This window comes from Pan troglodytes, chromosome 4, assembly GCF_028858775.2.
Source record: "Pan troglodytes isolate AG18354 chromosome 4, NHGRI_mPanTro3-v2.0_pri, whole genome shotgun sequence".
NCBI lineage: Eukaryota > Metazoa > Chordata > Mammalia > Primates > Hominidae > Pan > Pan troglodytes.
Genome location: NC_072402.2, coordinates 76,869,596 through 76,893,700, shown reverse-complemented (window position 1 = coordinate 76,893,700; position 24,105 = coordinate 76,869,596). Strand labels below are relative to the sequence as shown.

Sequence of the window (24,105 nt, the reverse complement as noted above, 5' to 3'; positions counted from 1 at the left end):
TCACCTTTCATCTATTTTCCCACACTTTTACCACTTTTCCAAGGTGAACGGTTTATAGGTGTGTGCCATCAAATTAGAGCTGCTTTTGTTACCTAAGAAGCAGTTAATAGAGGAGAGAAATCAGTCAAAAAAACCTGACATCACCTTTCTGGCGAAGGAGCCTAAAAGTGGGTTCAAAAAGATGAATTCCCCAAAACAGGTTTAAAGTCCTCCTCTCCAATTTACGCTAAAGCTCCAGAAAGCCTCTGAAGTTTGCCATAGGCACTTCCTTTTTCCCTTGCACTTCCTTTCCTTCTAATAGGTTGAACCAATAAGTGAGACCACTCCATGAAAGCCCAGCCTTCAACCAAGTGGGCCAGCTGAGCTCACCTTCCTTTTCCTACCAGAGGCACTTATGTCCCCTGTTTATGCACATGTGGAAATTTACATTAAAATCTGAAAATCGAAAAACACTCATACATTTCAGAATAAAATAAATCTTCTTTTATTTGTATTCACCAAAATTAAAATAAATAAGTTCAGGACATTTTACACAGTTAGAGGTTCCTCTAATCCCGGTATTATCACCTTCTGCTATGGAGTTCCAAGACTGTAAAGTGAAGGTGTGAGGGAGCAGCTACATTTACACCTATAAGAGGAATATCTATAACAACAAGCAGATTGTTTTACCTAGGAGCCACTTCCCAATATCACTTCATGGTTTTCTTTCTTTCTTTCTCTCTCCTTCTTTCCTTCTTCCTTCGTTCATGACTTAAAAATATAATCTCAGGCATTTATAAAAATGAACACATTCCAGATAATTAAGTAAGATGACCAAAGATCTATTTATTGCTTTTAAAATTCCAGATCCTTTAGGAAATTTAGTTTACACCTAATCCAAATCCATAGCTTGGAATTCTTTCAAACTTATTCCACTCTGGGAGTCCCTGATTTCCAAAAGAATTAATAGGCAAAATTATAATCTCCAAGATTTTGTCATCATCAAAATGAAATAGGCATCGGTGTCAATAGAAGCACTGACACCTGCATAATAATTCAAAAATTCTTCTTTTGAAACCTGAAGAAAAGAAAAAGGCAAGAAAAGAAAGAAGGAAATGGTGTTAAAATATGTGAGTTATAGTAGAGCATTTTACATTCTCCAAGATATTTTCTATTGAGTGTCATTTGCCACTGTCAATCAAGCAGGTTCGAGTTAGGCAAGGAGAGCCTGGCTTGCCTGTCCCTGCTGAGGTGGCTCACTGAGACGGGACATGTGCAAGGGTAGCCAAAGATTCACCTGCTCACTGGCCAGCTACAGTTCCCTTGTGACCATCACTTTGTACATGAAGATAAGATTTCTAGATCTCTACTGTACTATCCAATATGGTAGCCACTAGCCACATGTGGCTATTTGAATTTACACTGATTAAAATATATATACTTACAAATATATATTAAAATATACATGTTTATAAATATATATTTTGTTTTATGAATATATTCATAAAATAGATTATGAAATATATTTTTATAATCTATATTATGAATATATTTTATAATATATTTTATGAATCTGTTCATGTTTTATATTTTATGAATGCATTCATAAAATGAATATGAATGCATTCATAAAATATAATGAAAAATTCAGTTTCTCAGTTGCACTAGCCACTTTTCAACTGTCTATTAGCCATATGTGGCTAGTGGCCATCATATTGGAGAACACAGATATAGAGCAATTCCATCATTTCAGAAAGTTCTGTGGGACAGCAGTGCTCTAGAATGGACATTGTGTAACCACTCTTGTGACTACACAAGACTACACTTATTAGCATTTTAGGGTGTAGAAATTTATAGCATAAATGAACAGATAAAAAGTGCTTTAGTGAAAGGGAGTCTACACCAAACACACAGGTAGGAATAGAACTAGAGAATGGGTACTTCCCAGAATCCTTGGGCACCCAGAAATACATGATGCCTGACATTCAGTGGCAGAGTGGAGAGGTACCAGCCCTATAGGAGGTACTAGAAGGCCAACTCTACCCACTTCTCAATTTGGCCAGGATACGTGTTAATATTTTAAGGTTGGACTTGTGCTTCCTATACTAGGCAATGAAGTTAAGACCAAAGATGCAAAGAGTAGGAATCAGCCTCTAAATTCCATCTCTCTCTCCTCCCTCTTAACCTCCCCAATTCCTTAATACCAGCATATACAGTCATACTATTCCCCACAGATCTAGAAGCACCACTCAAAAGCTGGGCATTCTGGAAACTTGCTTGGCCTGCTAGATGGAAGTAGTTCATCCCTGCAAGAAAGTAATATTAACATCAAATGTTGGAACTTTCATTCTTGGCTGTCAAAATAATAGTTTTATGAGTAATTATGTTTTGTCCTTTTAAGAACATGAGCGAGTACAATGTGAGCAGGGCCTCATAATTTTCAAAGAAGAAATGTTATCACCTGTAACTGAAATACCACACAAATAACATTTTTAAATGATCCAAAAGCACCGTCAAGGAAGTATACTTTTAAAGAAGCATGATATGTTACATGTTTGCTAACAAGAATAAATATCTTTTGGAAACACTTTAAAACTGAAATAGCTAGATGTGTTTTTGTTTTGTTTTGTTTTGGTTTTGGTTTTGGTTTTGTTTTGTTTTGTTTTGTTTTGTTTTGTTTTGAGACGGAGTTTCGCTCTTGTTGCCTAGGCTGAAGTGCAATGGCGCGATCTCGGCTCACTGCAATCTGCGCCTCCTGGGTTCAAGCGATTCTCCTGCCTCTCAGCCTCCCAAGTAGCTGGGATTACACGCGTGCACCAACACTTCCAGCTAATTTTGTATTTTTAGTAGAGACGGGGTTTCACCATGTTTGTCAGGCTGGTCTTGAACTCCTGACCTCAATTGATCCACCCACCTCCCAAAGTGGTGGGATTGCAGGCATGAGCCACTGCACACAGCCAGATGTCCTCTTTTGTTACAATAGTTGCTAATGCTTCAAACCTTAAATTAAATTAGAACCAAGTTAATGGCAAAGTGCTGTCTGATAATTTTAAAAAATGACAAAGCTGGTATTATAAATTAAATAATATCTAACTTTGTAACTGAAGAACCTTTCAATTTTTCGTCCCTAGAAATGATATTCCAGCTCTTGCTATTAAGCCAAGTTCTTGCTTTCAATGCATGTATAGCTTACCACTAGAAACACCTATAGCTTTTCAAATAAAATATTTAAAAATTTATATCATGAATATCATGAAAATGTTTCCTTATAAAGCAGAATGTTGTTTTCAGCTTCAATGTATATTCAATTTCTATTTTAAAATATTATCAAGATAGGATTTACATAATAGAAACACTTCACTATCTAGAAAACAGCTTGAGCTATAGTTGTCCAATAAATCATTGCCAATTAACAATTAACCTAGGACTATTTTAAAAGGTATGTGAAAACATTTTATGACTAGCATACTAATTATATTTATACACAAATAGCTCCAAGTACCTGTAAGATATATATGAATATATTGCAAATATATTTATATGAATGTGTATATGTTTTACAGGTACTTGGCCTATGTAGGCACAGCCCTTATAATCTTTGCATTGCTGACTTCCTTAACAACCTCCATCCTCTCTTTTTTCTGGTACAGATAAAATACAAGTAAACTTCCACTCAAACCCTGTCTAAATGATCTCAATTAGTAGAGCCTGAATTCGTGGTGATTTGCTATACACACTTAGCCACTTCAATAATAATCTTAAGTAAATGGATTTTGAGTAATATTGCTAAATGAGATTTTAAGCATGACTAAGTATGACATTTGTGGAAGGGGCTTTATTTCCCAGTTCCCTTGGAAACAAAAGGAGTGAGCTGGGTTTAGTAAGGTAATGGCTAACATTTGATAATAACCTGCGATTGTGTAGCACTTTATCCCATCAACAGGAAGCACTCTGAGACTCACTATAACTCTGGAAGGAGCAAGTCACTCTGCCATTTGTCATTTTCTCTCAATTCCAGGTCCTCATCCTGTTCTAAGGCTCTCTCGGGTTGCGGATTGTCATCAGTTCCACATGTCGCCTAAGCGTTTCCAGGAGTTCAGCAACTCAAACCTTTCAAGTTTAAGATCAAGATGTTCCCAAGTCAATAGCAGGCTCTGAATGCCAAGTATTCAGGTCAGAAAAGAAAAAGTGATCCAAGTCTTTGAGCACAGGATAATAAACTACTATATACTCAGTTCTTGCTTCAAATGTAAAGTGCTTGATCTCTGAGTCACAAGGTCCCTGGTACATTTATTACAGGGTCTGGAGCAGAATGAAATTGGAAATGAATGACTGTTATATGGTGGCATAATGTAAAGCTGGATGTGATCCTTGGAGTGTTTGAGCTGAGTATCACACTTCTAGTGCTGGGAGATGGAGCTGGAAGCCCATGGTGCTCACAGGGACTTCAGTGAAACTCACATGGCATCAACAATGTTCAATGGCTGCTAGGATTTTTGAAATACCCCAGAGAAATGATAAATAAATTCCATTAGGAAGAATCAAAAGAAAATCTAATACAAAAGAAAAAAAAAGGCCATTACGTGTTGAGATTTTTTTCCCTGATGAACTCTACCTTTCTGGTCATTGCAAGGTCCATATTAAAACCTTGTCTACTGGTTGGTTGCTTATATTTTCAGTGGGTTTCACTCCTGAGGAGGTTCTTCCACTATACTTTGCTCAGGGGAAAAGATATGGCTTTGGCGAGGCAGGTGTGAGAATTAAACAAGAAGGTCATGCTGTTCTCAGAGAGGAAGAGCTGTTTCACCACAGCCTGTCACCACACCAGCTGAAATGGCAAAAAGAATTCTTCTCACACAGCAATGTTCTCAGAACCTCCATCAATCATTTGTTTATGTTTCTTTCAACATATCTCACCCATCACCTGTTTTAGAACATATAATTTTAGGGGTTAACTAGGTGAGTTTTATTTTTTCAGAATAAAAGAACTAGCTATCTCTATCGAAGTTACATAGTTTTCATATAAGTGACTTGGAGGAGTAAAATTATGCTGAGAAACATTGGCTTTCAAAAGGATCAGTTACACGAAACTCAATAACATTAAATGACAATCTGTCAGACTCCTGATGCTTTTGTTTTTCCTTTGAGTCATAAGCAATTCTAGGATGTAAAACTTTACTGCTTCATTCAATAGGATCTTAATTTAAAAGAACAATCAATAATCTCCAGGAAAGCAAGTCTGTTGACCAGTTTGGGAAATTGGAAAATATGAGGTTCTTCATTTCTGTACTCAAAATAGATATGCATGGTCGGGAGTGGTGGCTCAAGCCTATAATCCCAGCACTGTAGGAGGCTGAGGTGGGCAAATCACCTGAGGTGAGGGATTCGAGATTAGCCTGGCCAGCGTGGTGAAACCCCATCTCTCCTAAAAATACAAAAAATTAGCTGGGTATAGTGGCAGGTGACTGTAATCCCAGTTACTCGGAGGCTGAGACAGGAGAATCATTTGAACCTGGGAGATGGAGGTTGCAGTGAGCCGAGATGGCACCACTGCACTCCAGCCTGGGTGACAGAGCGAGACTCCATATCAAAAAAATAATAAATAAAAACAATAACAAAACAGATATGCATAAATCCAAAAAAGGTATACTACTCAGAGAAGGTTAATAGGATTTCATGAAGCAGAGGTAGAAGGGCCCCCACACACCATCTGTGAATACATCTGGTAAATTCTATCTCTCCACTTGATTAAACTTCAACATAGACTGCATCTGCAGGTAGTTTAGTGAGAATGGAAGTATTACCTACTTGTACTCTCATGGCTCAGTGAGACAATCTACTTTGGCCAAGAAAATTAAAGAGCCAACACAATTATCTGCCTCCAAATACAGAGAGGCATTTTCCTTGCATTGTCTTGATAGGCTGTCTATGTTCATGAAATTGACTACGTCACTCCCCGACACAGTGCCACAGAAAGGGCTCCAACTGTCCTGGCTTCAGAGGCTGAATGAGATTCTGGGAGGGGAATTTGGGTGCCTGTTCTTTCCCTCCCTCTCTACCCTCTTTGATCTCTTAACAACTGTGGGTTGTTAGTTTGGTTTGAAAGCCAATGGTTTTGCTTGCAATTATTCTAGTTCACTGCTCTGTCCCCATGGCCTAGAAAAAAAGCATGTATCTCAATAAATATTTATTGATGGGATGTATTTACACCTGCAAGCCATGATGTATGCCAAGTCAATCTGCAGCTACTTGGAGAACACCCAGCTCTGCCTTTGAAAAGCATGATTATGGTATGAAATGTGACTCCATGCCTGCTGTCAAACCATATGGAACAAGTACATGGTCCTCCAAAGTGCCATCTGTGCCTGGGAAGATCCTATCACAGTTTAAATCACTGTGAAAACCAGCCCCACAGACCAGCATAAAGAATTCTGCCTCAGTTTACAGTTTAGTTTGCATAGCTTGCACATTCTGGGTTTCTCATTTGCACTGTGAATAGAATCCAAGTATGATGTGCACAGCAGCAGAGAGTCAGAGTCTCTGGCCATTCTTGCATGGGTTTGCCTTTGATCAAGTTAGAAATCCAAATTCAGTATTGTTATGGGTGGTTTGTTCTGACAAACTCTCTTTCTCAGAATGTTTGCATACATCATTCTTGTTTCATAAAAAGTTGCTAATTTCATTCTCTTTTCTTTGGCTTGTTTAATTTTCTATCTGAGGACCAGACCCAACAGGTGAGGTTTTCCTGAGGGATGTTTTGGCAACTTTTTATTGTGTTTTGTCTTCTGAACTAAGGGCTTATTTTTTAAATTGTAAACGGAGTAAGCTTTAAAATCTGTAAGTTAAATAAACAAAAAATATATCCAGAAGAGTGTTAGCAAATGATTTCTTTAAATGTCTCTTCTCTTTTCCTCCCACTCCTACTAGAAGGAGTAGAGCTAAATAATGCATAATTCCTGACTGTGCCAGAAGCCATAAAGGAGAATGAGAATTGGAGTGCAGTGACCCTTGACCATTAGGTTATTAGCAGATTTTGTTTCCAGAGGGTGAAAGGGCCTTGGTGGAACCTTGCTCATGGGCCCAGAACCCAAACCGCTAGAAGAGAAGCAACTAAATGTGACCAAATACACTATGAAGTATGGGTTATCTGAAATTGGATAGCTGTGCCCTGTGCCCCCATTTGACAGGAAGCAAAGTATCACTGGAGAAGACTAAGCTGATAGCTGCAACCTGGTCCTTGCTCAGAATCACATGCTCACTCTATAGCCTCAGTTAAGCTGAGGCATGAGTCATACCCAGAATCAAAGACAAGAATCTTTCTAGAGCAAAAGCCTTGAAACCCACCATCCCCAGGAAATAGGGGACCTCTCCTTAGCCACAGTCTGCAAGGCACAGGCTGCAAAAATACATGGATTTTTTTCTATACATTTCTTCACAATTTCTTCTGGTTTTCTACATAAGTCTACATATTTCTTCATAACACTTGGTATCTTCGGCCTAACCAACCTCTATATGAGCAGAGATAATAAATCCAATACAAAATCAAACTTGTGCAATTGTGCAATTAAGTAAAAAAACAAAAACAAAAACAAAACTAGTTTCTGGTAATACGGGGATGCACCATCCTCAAGAAAAAGTTGAGCATCTCAACAAGTTACTTAATAACTGCTATAATGCCTATCTAGCAGCACTAGTTTTCACATGTTTTAAATTAATACATATCCGAATCTCAACTTCCAAGCGTATGAAATAAAACCTAAACAGTGAATTGATACAAAATATGGCAAGTGTGTTCAATCCCTAAATCCAGAGCCAATTAGATATATAAGATCTTAAAGAAGACTATTAACCCAATCCTGTCTGCAAACTGGGGGATGAGTGCAGCTAAGGACAGAGTCAAAAGGAGGTATTTCACCCAGCAGCAAGGTGGGTGGGCATTGTCTCCAGCACCATAACCAGAGGCTGGTCACTGTGCTTTTATCTCTGGCCCCAGATACAGAAGACACAGAAGGAGAGCTGTAGTTTTCTTATCTATTTTCCAGCCTCTGGGCTATCTTTGCTTCTAGTAGCCTTTCATGGGCAGAGTCCTACACATCAACGATATGAAGCCAAAGCTTAGTGCTGGGAGGAGGAGGTGTTAAGCCATGAAGCATCAAGATAGAAAACCTGCTTTGGAATATTATTGTAATCCTAGTCCGTGTCACACCCAACCTCCTTGTGCTGGTGGGAATTTTTGTTTGTTTGTTTGTTTGTTTGTTTGAGACAGAGTCTTGCTCCAGGCTGGAGTGCAGTGCAGTGGCATGATCTCAGCTCATTGCAGCCTCTGCCTCCTGGGTTCAAGCAATTCTCATGTCTCAGCCTCTGGAATAGCTGAGATTACAGGCATGTGCCACCATGCCCAGCTAATTTTTTAATTTTTAGTAGAGACAGGGTTTTCACCATGTTGGACAGGCTGGCCTTGAACTCCTGACCTCAGGTGATCCACCCACCTCAGCCTCCCAAAGTACTGGGATTGCAGGCGTGAGCCACTGCACCCAGCCCTTGCTGGTGGGAATTTCAACACAATTGGCAGAAAGCAGAGAGGGGAGAGATAAACATTCCACCAGGTGAAGGCTTTCTGGAATAGCCTGCCCACACACAGCACAAGATGTCCCAGATAAAATCTGAGCACCCAGCCCAGTTTCAAAACTTCAGCCACAGGAGTACCATGAACAGGCGTGGATCTACTGCTCAAAGAAATAGCCTCCTCTCTCACACCAGTCTTTAAAATGACTATTAAATAAATCATTTTGAATCTATTTGTCAAACTGCGGCTTCCCTAAACCCTAAGCAGTGAAACTCAAGATTTGCTTGTAGAAATTGAGGCTAACACGTGGTCTTCTTCTGGTCCCCAAATGAGACTGAAACACTTAAAGACTTACAATCAGTCATAAAAAGAGATATATTATCATCTCACCTAGAAAAGGATCATCTAAAAGGAGGTGAAGAAAAACTATGGGTGCATGGGTGAGGGTTTTAATTAAAATACTCAAGCTTTCATTAATGGCCAAGGGATAAAACCTAAAGTTGATTAGACACCTGCATGTATCAGCACAGCACAAGGAGCTTTACAGAGCTCATTTTATTTAAGTCCTATTTTAGAACAAAGGAAACAGTCTTAGGCAAGGCAAACTCACAGTTGGCTACTCAATGTCTTTTATTTCTGCCTGTTTTTTGGCCCCAGAAAATGCAGTATTTTGGCACAGAAAAAAACATTAGGATGAGTGTGAAATCAAATACGATTCTGGTTTTTGAGCTGACATTTAGTCATTTGGAGCCACATGGCTGTCCCAGGGCCTGGTCCCCAGGTCACGTGCTTAAAGCTTCCAGGCGGTTCTCATCATGACGATGAAGTACACATCAGTGTCAATGGATGCACTCACACCTGCATAGTAGTTCATGAACTCCTCAGGGGTCACCTGCAGTGGAAAAGTTAGAAACAAAAACGAAACTTTGCTTCTCACTCTGTCAATGGGCGCCCACCTTGTGCACCTGTAAATAGAAGGGAAATAGAGGATTTCTTTGTGTGTGTGATCATGGCTGAGGAACTGATCTAAAACAAAAGAACAAGTGAAGCTGAGGATGGTGTGAGAACAGCACCTAGGAAGAGAGAAAGAAAGTCTTGAAAGTTTCTAAGCCAACCTAAATGGAAAGTGACGCATAGGTTGTCATCTTTTCTCTGAGGGTGGGAGCCCGTCGGTTCAGATAAGGGAGACTGAAACTCAGAGTAAGAAGGAAGTGCTCTGCAACTGTAGTTATTTCTGTCTTTCTGTGACACGTCAGAAACAACATGTCATGTCCTTGTGTCAGGATAAGTGATGTTTTCCCTTTCCAAAAATGGAGTTCTCTCCTGTGGGTGAAGAAACAGATTTCTAGTTAAACGCTCCCGGGTTGCATGCTTTTCTAACACATAAATAACTCATTCAAGGCCCAGGGTGAATAAAAAGCTTACCCCTGCTTCATGCCTCCCACCCATCCTGGCTTCTCTCCACTCTACACCCATGACCATCTCTTTGAAATATTGACTAATGTGTTTATCTGTGTGGGGATTTTATGTTACTTTCCTTTGGGGAAGGAGAAAAGACAGTTATTAGTCTTATTTTTAACAGGTCTAGATAATATGTACACTCTAATTTAATCATGTTGGTTGACATGATCAGTTGGGGACATACCTATGCCTTCCAAGAATCATAAGAGATGACTGACCCACTGGTCCTATTGAAATTATAAGTGACCAGAAAAAAAAAGTCACTGGATCCACAGTTGTCTTTCATACCACCCCTTCCCACTAAAAACACAAGGAAGGGCAGTAGAAAGAAAGGCATTTGAACTCAGCTCATAGTTGAACTGTAAATACACATCTACAATACATGCATAGAGCCTCTGTCAAAATTAGGATACCATTAGCATCCCCCTTTGTTGAACTTCTTTATTCCTCTCCTCCTTTGGATTCCTCAGCCTCTGCTTTTCAATTCCCTCATTAAGGGATTACATTAAGTTTCACACATCATTATTGCCCTCTTTCTATCTTTCTCATGTTGTGTGAGGTTCCAGGGAAATGTTTATCAGTGTGGGTCCACACCACCTGCATCAGGACCACCTGGGGTGTCTGTCATAAGCCTAGGCCCACAGGCTGTACCCCACACCTGCTAAATCAGAATCTCTGAAGCAAGTGGTTGTGGAATTTACTTCTTAAAAATCTAAACATCCCAGTTAATTGTTGTGCACACTACAGTAATTTAACTGGGAATATCAAAGATAATTAAGATAAAGTCTTAGTCCTCAAAAAGTTGCAGGCTGGTGAAATACTCCAACAAAGTAAGTGGATCATTTTACAGCAAATAGCAAGTAAACTAAAAGAGTTACCCACGAGACCCTGAGCCATTTTGACGGTGCACTTTACCGTGACAGTTTGAGGAACATTTTTTACAGCTAATTATTTTTTAATTAAAAATTATCAAACTCCTGATATTTTTAGTTTGTTATTGTTTCTATTGTCTGTTTGTTGGCCAGGGATGACAGCCATTGAGTGAGACTCCCTCCACGTCCACTGTAATAATCCTATCCCTAGCTTTTCTCTCCCACAGAAGTTGAAAAACTCAAAACTCACTTTCCCAGACTCCTCTGCAGCTTCAGCTTGGGATGGCCAAGTAATAGAGTTCTCACCAATAAGATACAAAGGAAATTTGACATGAATTTCTAGGGAAGCCTTTGCTTTCCTGATGCAGGCTCCAGCCCTTTCTCGTTCCCTCCTTCTCCCTCCTTTGTCCTGCTGCCTGAAACTCAGATGTGCTGGCTGAAGTTAGGCAACCATCTTGAGATCATGAAGGAAAGGCCAGGAAAATCACAAAGACCTCAGCTCTGCTCTCTTTAAGCCACTCAAGTGAGAACATCAAGTAGAATAAAAAATAAAACCTAATTTGTGTATTCCAGTGTATAATAAGATTTCCTATTTCTTGCGATTGAAAGCAAACCCTAACTGAAACACCAATACATGATTGAGACTGGTATCGTCACCCATCCTTCCATTCCAAACTCCCCCAATGGGATGGGGTGACCTGAGTTGAGTTGGCTCTGTTGGAGAATGGAGAAGGAATCCAAGATGGGCAAAAGATAAAGGAAGCATTAAACCTCACTTGGAAGTCAGATGACGTCAAGCCAGAGGTCAGAGCTAACGTATTTGATCATTTCGGAAAAAGCCATCAGTTACTCTTAGCTAGGTGTTTTCTTGTTTTCTGAGACTCAACTTATATTGGGAATGGCCTGAATCGCAAATTCTCTGATCTCCTGTAAATTTGCCCTCATGATAGTAAATTGTTGGTTAGCAATAATCACTATCCTTATTCATTTTATTTGACATTAGAAAAAAATGAGAGACTGGGCACTCCTACTTTTAGCAGGCCTCTTGACTAGGCTACCTTTATGTGACAAGATATATATCATATATACAAGGAAAGGTCCCAGATGGGGGTAATGGAAGTCACAATACAAGCCCTTTTTCTCAGCTCCAAATTCATCAGAAAAATCCTAAAACAAATCTAGGTTACTATTAATACATACACTCAGTAATATACCTAACATATTTTTAATTATTTAAAAATTTTTTATGAGATGGATGAGGCAATAGACTGATATTCCCTGAAGGTCTAAAGTCCTAAGAGGCTTTTTAAAAATATAGTGATGATAAAGTCATATATACACATGAAGAATTCAAAACTTAGATATTAAAGAATAAGAAGTAAATGTCTCACCAAATTGTGGTGGGGTTTAGTGATAGAAAAGGGGTAAGGAAAGTCTGTGTCACAGGTTATCTGATTGCTTCACACCTCCATCCAAATGGCTTCCGGCTGCTATGGGAGTCCAGTGAGGTATTAGTGCAAGATTTATGACATCAAATTCCGTGACTGCTGAAACTCCAGCAACCTTTATGGGTATTTGAGAGTTTAACCTAGATTATCAAGTTTGAACATTACCTTTAGCTAGGAGCTATGCTAAATTTTTTGCATTATTTTAAATTTTGTCTTATATGGGATGTTTTTAACCATAAATGAGCACACTGGCTTCAAGTACAGCTATGCTTCACCACAAGAAATCTTAATATGCAAAATAGTGCAATTTGCAAGAGGTAAATTTTAGAAGCTAATTATTCTTCTCATAAAAGAATTTACCATGGAGTTCCTCTACATCAACAATTTCTTGTACATTTAAAATACAATTCAGTGTGCAAAAGTTTGAATTACACATCACTTTTCAGAAACACTTTTATTATGTCTATTAAATGAGATATTCCTGGTAAGCCCTTAGCAAATGCCCAGTTGATATGTGCTCAAAAAGTGTTGCCCAGATTCATTATTATGCTAAATGGAGTCATGTGCATATTATATTTAGTAATTTTAAAACAGTCATTTCTGAATCTTTTAGAGCTAAGGATCACAAATACACGTGAGTGTAAGAGTCATCTGGTACACATTAAAATGTAAAGCCTTGGACTCCATCCTCCAAAAAATCAGATTCTGTGGTTCTGCAGTGCAGCTAGGAATCTACATTACTAATAAATCCTCCCTGATGATGATTATGAACAGCCAGAGTTGGGTATCAATACAGGGTCTGTAACATGCAGATGACATCAAGTGCTATAACTGCTAAAAACCTCAATAACCTTTATGAGCTTTTGAGAGCTTAATGTGGCTTCTTAAGATAAATATCAAAAGGGGTGATGTGCAGACTTGAATCAGCCGAATCACAACTGGCTATTTTGACTTTTGTTAGAGAAAAGGGTAGCTGAGGTTTCCCCTGGCAATGAGGAGGAACCACCTGCAGAGAGGAAGCAGACACACTCTGGGATCCACAAAGGGGTGGGCTAATTTGGGGAAATGGCAGTTGGCTATTTTTCCACTGACATCTCAGTGATCAAGGCCAGCAGTACTGGAAGAAAACATGTAGTTTTTATTTCTGTCCCTAAGATTTTGGCTGCCCTATTGAATTTTGGCCCTTTTGTAAACCTGCCTCCACAATCCTCAGCCTGAAATAGAGGGTATGTCTCCATCCCTGACAAGGAAATGTCAGCAGGAAGAACAGAAAGGTCACCTTCCTATCCCCTACCCCTTGCTAATGAGACTCATCATGAAGTTTCATTTAAAAAGTTGGAGGACATTCCCTTCAGAAGAGGAAGGTTTATTTCTTCTTCCCTTAACCACTCTCTTCTTGTCCACTGGGCCACTTATCTTTTCCTGTGCTGTAAAGGGCTTAAGAGAAAATGAACCCTGGGGCTGTGCTGCTGCTGACTGTTACTCAAGGGACAACCCCCTTTCCTTATCACCAAAACCCTTAGATCATCTAAGAACAGAACTGGCTCAGGGTTTTTTTTTTTCTAAAAAGTCAATTTAGGGCTGTTGATAAAGGACAGATGACATTTTCATCTCAGCCTAGACACAGTCATGGAGCTATATAATTCCTTACCCTACCAAGCTATGCATTTGTAACTTGAAGATAAAAGTTAATGGAGATGGGCGGTTGATTTTGTTTTCAAATTCAGTGCAGTTTAGAAATGTAAGTTAATCTCAAAGCACACTAAAGAATAAATCAGAGTAAATTCTGTTATTTGACATTCCCTTTACCAAAAACTACCTTTAAATGGCATTTCCACATAGCAAAGTGTGAAGACGAATGAGGATGAGTGTGAAGGCACTAAAACATCCTGAAAGGCCTTGTAAATCTGTTCTCCAAAATTAAATTATGATCTCATTTCAAAGTTAAATATATTTTATTATAGTCAGTTCATTGGAGTGCAACTAGCTGAGTATGGTAAATATAGTAACCATAAAATGGCATGTTTAATCAGAACATCACATTCCCCAGATGACAGGTCATCACTTATGTGGATCCCCTACCAATATATTTCAATATATGTCTACGAGTATGTGCGTGCACAAACATACATTAGGTTTCAACTAAAGTAACATGAAGGTTTCCCCTGGCAATGGAGAAGTTTCTAGGTTGTTCCTAGGGAAATAGTTTACTTCTATTTACAACAAATATGGTATCAATGTGTTAACATTTTTAAGAGTTTGGACCTATTTCCCATTTACAATTTCGAATTGAAGAAATTTCCCCTAGATTAGGCTCTTTTACTTACCAATCCATCTTTGTCATAGGGTGAATCAAAATTATCCAGAAATTTCCTAAATACTTGTTCCTCACTCCATTCCCCATTCTGGTACTTTGGGTGGTGTTTTGCATTATATACTTCACGAAGGTCTTCGATTGTTATAACACCATCTCCAGTCTTGTCTAACTTTCTAAAAGCTTGCATGATTACCTCTTTTCTGGCTCTGGACATTGGAGGCTACAAAAATAGAAGAATACATACAGAGACATACATAAGCAAATGAGCTTTTTTGGTATCCTATGTGATAAAATATCTCATTCCCCTCAATGATGTGAAATAATATTTGTGTGCTATTATGTAATAGACACTACAATTGCTCCAAAAAGTTCCTAAGTCTGTTCACAGTTTTCTGCTTATCCCCCTCCCCACAGTGTACTAACAACTTGTAAAAACAAAACCTCAAGGTAGCCAACCCAAACCACGTGAAAGCCAAACTCAGCAGATACACTGATTAATGGGGCCACTTACTCTCAATGTGAGAAGAAATTCATTGAAGTCTATTGTTCCATTTCCATCTTTATCAAACCTCTGGAAAAGTTCTTCCACCTCTTCTTTTTCCATGACCACAGCATAATCATTTAACCCTTTCATAAATTCTTTAAAATCAAGGGTTCGATTATTATCGTCATCCATAATTCTAAACACTCTGAAGAAAATACACACAAAAATTCAGAAGAAATGTACAAATAACAGGTGTAAGTGTAAAGATTAAAAAAAAATCCACACTCAAGGTTTCGTCAAATTAAAATACAAAAGTCTTAAATTCTTCTCTGCACCCTCCCTTCCAAAATTGGAGAGCCTCTTCCCACCACAAACACACAAACACACACACAAAGTATAATTCTAATTACATGACATTCTGCAAAAGACAAAACTGTGGAGACAGTAAAAAGATGAAAGGTAAAGGAAATAGTTGAATTGGTGAAACATGGGATTTTTAGGTCAAAGAAACTATCCTTTATAATACTATCATGGTGGATACATGACATTATGCATTTGCTAAAACCCATAGCACTTTACAGAGCAAGGTGTAAACCTTAATGCATATCAATTTTAAAAAAATGATTTAGGAAGTCAGAAAATCACAGTGATGTGGCTATGTTAGGGATATAGGAGCCAACTTAAATAGCTCTCAAGATCAAGGCTGGAACAATTAAACCAATAAAACTATGTTGGATTATAACCCAAAATATAAAAAAGAAATCCCTACATCCATACTGGTTTAAATAAATGATAGAGTAAATAAAGATGAAGAAAATGACAAATTTCTCTTGCAGAAAAATTCCAAATAAGTTATGGATATATTCTCCCCTCAAGGAGGGAACATATACTCCCCACTCTCTAAGTGTGGGCTCTACAAAGAGGTCTCCTTCCAAAAAGTACAATATGGAAAAGGGAAAAGGGAAGCAACTTTACAATGGAGAAGTCTGACAAATACTACCTCAATCAGGTGATCAGTGTCAACATCAACAGTAATAAATCATGTTAATCATACATATCCTTGGTATAATGTGATAAAAATGGTGCTTTATGTCTGTGGTCCCTAAAAATAATAAGCCCAGTTTAGTCATGAAGAAAAAAATCAGAGAAATTCCAATAGGTGGGCATCCTACAAAATACTTGACCTCTCACATTCATCAAAAACCAGGAAAGTCTGAGAAACTGTCATAACCAATAGGATACTAAGGAAACATTACAAGTAAATGTAAAGCAGAGTTCTGGATGAGATCTTGAAACAGAAAAGGACACTAGGTAAAAACTATGGAAGTATGAATAAATTATGGGCCTTAGTTAATAATCATGTGCTGGCATTGGTTTTTAAAGTAGTCTATTTTAAAAATAAGGGGGTGGAGCAAGATGGCCAAATAGGCACAGCTCCAGTCTACAGCTCCCAGCGTGAGCGATGCAGAAGACAGGTGATTTCTGCATTTCCAACTGAGGTACCAGGTTCATCTTACTGGGGAGTGTCGGACAGTGGATGCAGCACACCAAGCATGAGCTGAAGCAGGGCAAGGCATCGCCTCACCCAGGAAGCGCAAGGGGTCAGGGAATTCCCTTTCCTAGTCAAAGAAAGGGGTGACAGACGGCACCTGGAAAATTGGGTCAGTCCCACCCTAATACTATGCTTTTCCAACAGTCTTAGCAAACGGCGCACCAGGAGATTATATCCTGCGCCTGGCTCGGAGGATCCGACACCCACCGAGCCTCACTCATTGCCAGCACAGCAGTCTGAGACCAAACTGCAAAGCAGCAGCGAGGCTGGGGGAGGGATGCCCACCATTGCTGAGGTTTGAGAAGGTAAACAAAGCAGCCAGGAAGCTCAAACTGGGTGGAGCTCACCGCAGCTCAAGGAGGCCTGCCTGCCTCTGTAGACTCCACCTCTGGGGGCAGGGCATAGCCAAACAAAAGGCAGCAGAAACTTCTGCAGATTTACATGTCCCTGTCTGACAACTTTGAAGAGAGTAATGGTTCTCCCAGCATGCAGCTTGAGATCTGATAATGGACAGACTGCCTCCTCAAGTGGGTCCCTGACTCCCGAGCAGCCTAACTGGGAGGCACCCCCCAGTAGGGGCAGACTGACACCTCACACGGCCAGATACTCCTCTGAGACAAAACTTCCAGAGAAACAATCAGGCAGCAACATTTGCTGTTCACCAATATCTGCTGTTCTGCAGCCTCCGCTGCTGATACCCAGGCAAACAGGATCTGGAGTGGACCTCCAGCAAACTCCAACAGACCTGCAGCTGAGATTCCTGACTGTTAGAAGGAAAACTAACAAACAGATAGGACATCCACACCAAAACCTCATCTGTATGTCACCATCATCAAAGACCAAAGGTAGATAAAACCACAAAGATGGGGAAAAAACAGAGCAGAAAAACTGGAAACTCTAAAAAGCAGAGCACCTCTCCTCCTCCAAAGGAGCGCAGCTCCTCACCAGCAATGGAACAAAGCTGGATGGAGATGACTTTAACAAGTTGACAGAAGAAGACTTCAGACGATCAAACTACTCGAGCTAAAGGAGGAAGTTTGCACCCATGGCAAAGAAGTTAAAAACCTTGAAAAAAAAATTAGATGAATGTCTAACTAGAAAACCAATGCAGAGAAGTCCTTAAAGGACCTGACGGAGCTGAAAACCATGACAAGAGAACAACGTGATGAATGCACAAGCCTCAGTAGCCAATTCGATCAACTGGAAGAAAGGGTATCAGTGATGGAAGATCAAATGAATGAAATGAAGTGAGAAGAGAAGTTTAGAGATAAAAGAACAAAAAGAAATGAACAACGCCTCCAAGAAATATGGGACTATGTGAAAAGACCAAATCTATGTCTGATTGGTGTACCTGAAAGTGAGGGGGAGAATGGATCCAAGTTGGAAAACACTCAGCAGGATATTTTCCAGGAGAACTTCCCCAATCTAGCAAGGCAGGCCAACATTCAAATTCAGGAAATACAGAGAATGCCACAAAGATAGTCCTCGAGAAGAGCAACTCCAAGACACATAATTGTCAGATTCACCAAAGTGGAAATAAGGAAAAAATGTTAAGGGCAGCCAGAGAGAAAGGTCGGGTTACCCACAAAGGGAAGCCCATCAGACTAACAGCGGATCTCTCAGCAGAAACTCTACAAGCCAGAAGAGAGTGGGGGCCAATATTCAACATTCTTAAAGAAAAGAATTTTCAACACAGAATTTCATATCCAGCCAAACTAAGCTTCATAAGTGAAGGAGAAATAAAAATCCTTTACAGACAAGCAAATGCTGAGAGATTTTGTCACCACCAGGCCTGCCCTAAAAGAGCTCCTGAAGGAAGCACTAAATGTGGAAAGGAACAACTGGTACCAGCCACTGCAAAAACATGCCTAATTGTAAAGACCATCGATGCTATAAAGAAACTGCATAAACTAACGAGCAAAATAACCAGCTAACATCATAATGACAGGATCAAATTCAAAGATAACAATATTAACCTGAAATGTAAATGGGATAAATGCTCCAATTAAAAGACACAGACTGGCAAATTGGATAAACAGTCAAGACCCATCAGTGTGCTGTATTCAGGAAACCCATCTCAAATGCAGAGACACACACAGACTCACAATAAAGGGATGGAGGAAGATCTACCAAGCAAATGGAAAACAAAAAAAGGCAGGGGTTGCAATCCTAGTCTCTGATAAAACAGACTTTAAAACAACAAAGATAAAAAGAGACAAAGAAGGCCATTACATAATGGTAAAGGGATCAATTCAACAAGAAGAGCTAACTATCCTAAATATATATGCACCCAATACAAGAGCACCCAGATTCAGAAAGCAAGTCCTTAGAAACCTACAAAGAGACTTAGACTCCCACACAATAATAATGGGAGACTTTACCACCCCACTGTCAACATTAGACAGATCAACGAGACAGAAAGTTAACAAAGATATCCAGGAATTGAACTCAGTTCTGCACCAAGCGGACCTAATAGACATCTACAGAACTCTCCACCCCAAATCAACAGAATATACATTCTTTTCAGCACCACACCACACCTATTCCAAAATTGACCACATAATTGGAAGTAAAACACTCCTCAGCAAATGTAAAAGAACAGAAATTATAACAAACTGTCTCTCAGACCACAGTGCAATCAAACTAGAACTCAGGATTAAGAAACTCATGCAAAACCTCTCACCTACATGGAAACTGAACAACCTGCTCCTGAATGACTACTGGGTACATAACGAAATGAAGGCAGAAATAAAGATGTTCTTTGAAACCAACGAGAACAAAGACACAACATACCAGAATCTCTGGGACCCATTCAAAGCAGTGTGTAGAGGGAAATTTATAGCACTAAATGCCCACAAGAGAAAGCAGGGAAGATCTGAAATTGACACCCTAATGTCACAATTAAAAGAACTAGAGAAGCAAGAGCAAACACATTCAAAAGCTAGCAGAAGGCAAGAAATAACTAAGATCAGAGCAGAACTCAAGGAAATAGAGACACAAAAAACCCTTCAAAAAATCATTAAATCCAGGAGCTGGTTATTTGAAAAGATCAACAAAATTGATAGAACTCTAGCAAGACTAATAAAGAAGAAAAGAGAGAAGAATCAAATAGACACAATAAAAAATGATAAAGGGGGTATCACCACCGATCCCACAGAAATACAAACTACCATCAGAGAATACTATAAACACTTCTGTGCAAATAAACTAGAAAATCTAGAAGAAACGGATAAATTCCTCAACACACACACCCTCCCAAGACTAAACTAGGAAGAAGTTGAATCTCTGAATAGACCAATAACAGACCCTGAAATTGAGGCAATAATTAATAGCTTACCAACAAAAAACAGTCCAGGACCAGAAGGATTCACAGCCAAATTCTACCAGAGGTACAAGGAGGAACTGGTACCATTCCTTCTGAAACTATTCCAGTCAATAGAAAAAGAGGAAATCCTCCCTAATTTATTTTATGAGGCCAGCATCATCCTGATACCAAAGCCGGGCAGAGACACAACCAAAAAAGAGAATTTTAGACCAATATCCCTGGTGAACATCAATGCAAAAATCCTCAATAAAATACTGGCAAACCAAATCCAGCAGTACATCAAGAAGCTTATCCACCATGATCAAGTGGGCTTCATCCCTGGGATGCAAGGCTGGTTCAACATACGCAAATCAATAAATGTAATCCAGCATATAAACAGAACCAACGACAAAAACCACATGATTATCTCAATAGATGCAGAAAAGGCCTTTGACAAAATTCAACAACCCTTCATGCTAAAAACTCTCAATAAATTAGGTATTGATGGGACGTTATCTCAAAATAATAAGAGCTATCTATGACAAACCCACAGCCAGTATCACACTGAATGGGCAAAAACTGGAAGCATTCCGTTTGAAAACTGGCACAAGACAGGGATGCCCTCTCTCACCACTCCTATTCAACATAGTGTTGGAAGTTGTGGCCAGAGCAATCAGACAGGAGAAGGAAACAAATGGTATTCAATTAGGAAAAGAGGAAGTCAAATCGTCCCTGTTTGCAGATGACATGACTGTATATTTAGAAAACCCCGCCGTCTCAGCCCAAAATCTTCTTAAGCTGATAAGCAACTTCAGCAAAGTCTCAGGATACAAAATCAATGTACAAAAATCACAAGCATTCTTAAACACCAATAACAGACAAACAGAGAGCCAAATCATGAGTGAACTCCCATTCACAATTGCTTCAAAGAGAATAAAATACCTAGGAATCCAACTTACAAGGGATGTGAAGGACCTCTTCAAGGAGAACTACAAACCACTGCTCAATGAAATAAAAGAGGATACAAACAAATGGAAGAACATTCCATGCTCATGGGTAGGAAGAATCAATATCTTGAAAATGGCCATACTGCCCAAGGTAATTTATAGATTCAATGCCATCTCCATCAAGCTACCAACGACTTTCTTCACAGAATTGGAAAAAACTACTTTAAAATTCATATGGAACCAAAAAAAGAGCCCACATTGCCAAGACAATCCTAAGACAAAAGAACAAAGCTGGAGGCATAACGCTACCTGATTTCAAACTATACTACAAGGCTACAGTAACCAAAACAGCATGGTACTGGTACCAAAACAGAGATATAGACCAATGGAACAGAACAGAGCCCTCAGAAATAATGCCACATATCTACAACTATCTGATCTTTGACAAACCTGACAAAAACAAGTAATGGGGAAAGGATTGCCTATTTAATAAATGGTGCTGGGAAAACTGGCTAGCCATATGTAGAAAGCTGAAACTGGATCCCTTCCTTACACCTTACACAAAAATTAATTCAAGATGGATTAAAGACTTACATGTTAGACCTAAAACCATAAAAACCGTAGAAGAAAACCTAGGCAATACCATTCAGGACATAGGCATGGGCAAGGACTTCATGTGTAAAACACCAAAAGCAATGGCAACAAAAGCCAAAATGGACAAATGGGATCTAATTAAACTACAGAGCTTCTGCACAGCAAAAGTAACTACCATCAGAGTGAAGAGGCAACCTACAGAAGGGGAGAAAATTTTTGCAACCTACTCATCTGACAAAGGGCTAATATCCAGAATCTACAATGAACTCAAACAAATTTACAAGAAAAAAACACACAACCCCATCAAAAAGTGGGCAAAGGATATGAACAGGCACTTCTGAAAAGAAGACATTTATGCAGCCAAAAGACACATGAAAAAATGCTCATCATCACCGGCCATCAGAGAAATGCAAATCAAAATCACAATGACATACCATCTCACACCAGTTAGAATGACGATCATTAAAAAGTCAGGAAACAACAGGTGCTGGAGAGAATGTGGAGAAATAGGAACACTTTTACACTGTTGGTGGGACTGTAAACTAGTTCAACCATTGTGGAAGTCAGTGTGGCGATTCCTCAGGGATCTAGAACTAGAAATATCATTTGACCCAGCCATCCCATTACTGGTTATATACCCAAAGGATTATAAATCATGCTGCTGTAAAGACACATACACACATATGTTTATTGTGGCACTATTCACAATAGCAAAGACTTGGAACCAACCCAAATGTCCAACAATGATAGACTGGATTAAGAAAATGTGGCATATATACACCATGGAATAGTATGCAGCCATAAAAAATGATGAGTTCATGTCCTTTGTAGGGACATGGATGAAGCTGGAAACCATCATTCTCAGCAAACTATTGCAAGGACAAAAAACCAAACACCGCATGTTCTCACTCATAGGTGGGAATTGAACAATGAGAACACATGGACACAGGAAGGGGAACATCACACACCGGTGCCTGTTGTGGGGTGAAGAGAGGGGGAAGTGATAGCATTAGGAGATATACCTAATGCTAAATGACCAGTTAATGGGTGCAGCACACCAACATGGCACATGTATACATATGCAACAAACCTGCACGTTGTGCACATGTATCCTAAAACTTAAAGTATAATAATAATAAAATTTTTTAAAAAAGCTTATCGTCATTAGAGAAATGCAAATCATGTCAGTTAGAATGGTGATCATTAAAAAGTCAGGAAACAGCAGATGCTATAGAGGATGTGGAGAAATAGGAATGCTTTTACCCTGTTGGTAGAAGAGTGAATTAGTTCAACCATTGTGAAAGACAGAGTGGCATTTCCTCAAGGATGGAGAACCACAAATACCATTTAACCCCGCAATCCCATTATCCCATTACCGGGTATATACCTAAAGGATTATAGATCTTTCTACTGTAAAGACACATGCACACATATGTTTATTGCAGCTCTATTCACAACAACAAAAACTTGGAACCAACTCAAATGTCCATCAATGATAGACTGGATAAAGAAAATGTGGCACACATACACCATGGAATATCAGGCTGCCATAAAAAAAGGATGAGTTCATGTCCTTTGCAGGGATATGGGTGAAGCTGGAAACCATCATTCTTAGCAAAGTAACACAGGAACAGAAAACTAAACATCGCATGATCTCACTCGTAAGTGGGAGTTCAACAATGAGATTACATGGACACAAGGAGGGGAACATCACACAGTGGAACATGAACTTCAGGGGGTGGGGGGCTGGGGAGGGATAACATTAGGAGAAATACCTAATGTAGATGACGGGTTGATGGGTGCAGCAAACCACCATGGCACACGTATACCTATGTAACAAACCTGCACGTTCTGCCCATGTATCCCAGCACTTAAAGAATAATTTTTTTAAAAGATGGAAAGTTGGAGTAATCAGAATCTAAAGACTTTTAAATGTCCTTAAATGCTAAAAATTTGAACTTTATTAGCAAGTCATTTTTAAAGTCATTAAATGGTTGACTTGAAGTGACATTATCAAAATAATGAGAACTTTACCCATAAGAGAGCTAAGAGAACTCTAGCAATAATGGGTTGAATGAATTGGAGGACTGAAAACTTAGGAGCAAAGGAACCAGCAAGAATACTATCGTAAGAGTCCAGTGAAAAAATGTTGAGTGTCTACACTTGAGCAATTGGGATGAAAATAAGAAAAATAAAGATTTCAAGATATTATAGAAATAAAGGAGTCAATATGGTGGGCTAATGAAGATAATTCTAAAGTTTTCAACCCAAAGACCTGGAAGAGTAGTCATACTGTTAAAACCGTAGGGGCTGCAGAAGAAGCTCTATTTGGAAAAAAACAAAAAACAAAAAAAATGACTTTTGTTTTGTTTGGATTGGATACTAAGTCAACTATATAGAGATATTCACTGGTTAGCTAGTATCTTTCCTGATAAATATATATATATATATATATATATATATATATATATATATATATATATATATATATATATAAATTGTGAAATTAGTTTGGATCTCAGGAACGGATATCATTCCAAGAACGTGGCAAGGGGCCAAGGTACAGATGTGCTAACTCAGG

General features: G+C 39.0%; 1 protein-coding gene across 4 annotated transcripts in view; it reads right to left on the bottom strand.

Moving 5' to 3' along the window:
- Positions 1-504: 504 nt before the first annotated feature.
- CAPSL (calcyphosine like) overlaps positions 505-24,105 on the bottom strand; it is a 43,058-nt gene continuing 19,457 nt past the window's right edge. The window contains exons 3-5 of one of the 4 annotated variants that reach the window (XM_016953428.4): positions 15,155-15,332; positions 14,654-14,863; positions 505-1,057 (exon numbers count right to left, since the gene is read on the bottom strand). In XM_016953428.4, the coding sequence (XP_016808917.1) occupies positions 956-1,057; positions 14,654-14,863; positions 15,155-15,332 (490 nt within the window). In that variant the 3' untranslated portion in view covers positions 505-955. Of the gene's footprint in view, positions 1,058-8,829; positions 9,511-14,653; positions 14,864-15,154; positions 15,333-24,105 lie in introns of those variants that run through there. The other 3 variants (XM_009449291.5, XM_517806.5, XM_016953429.4) reach the window with 3 other exon arrangements.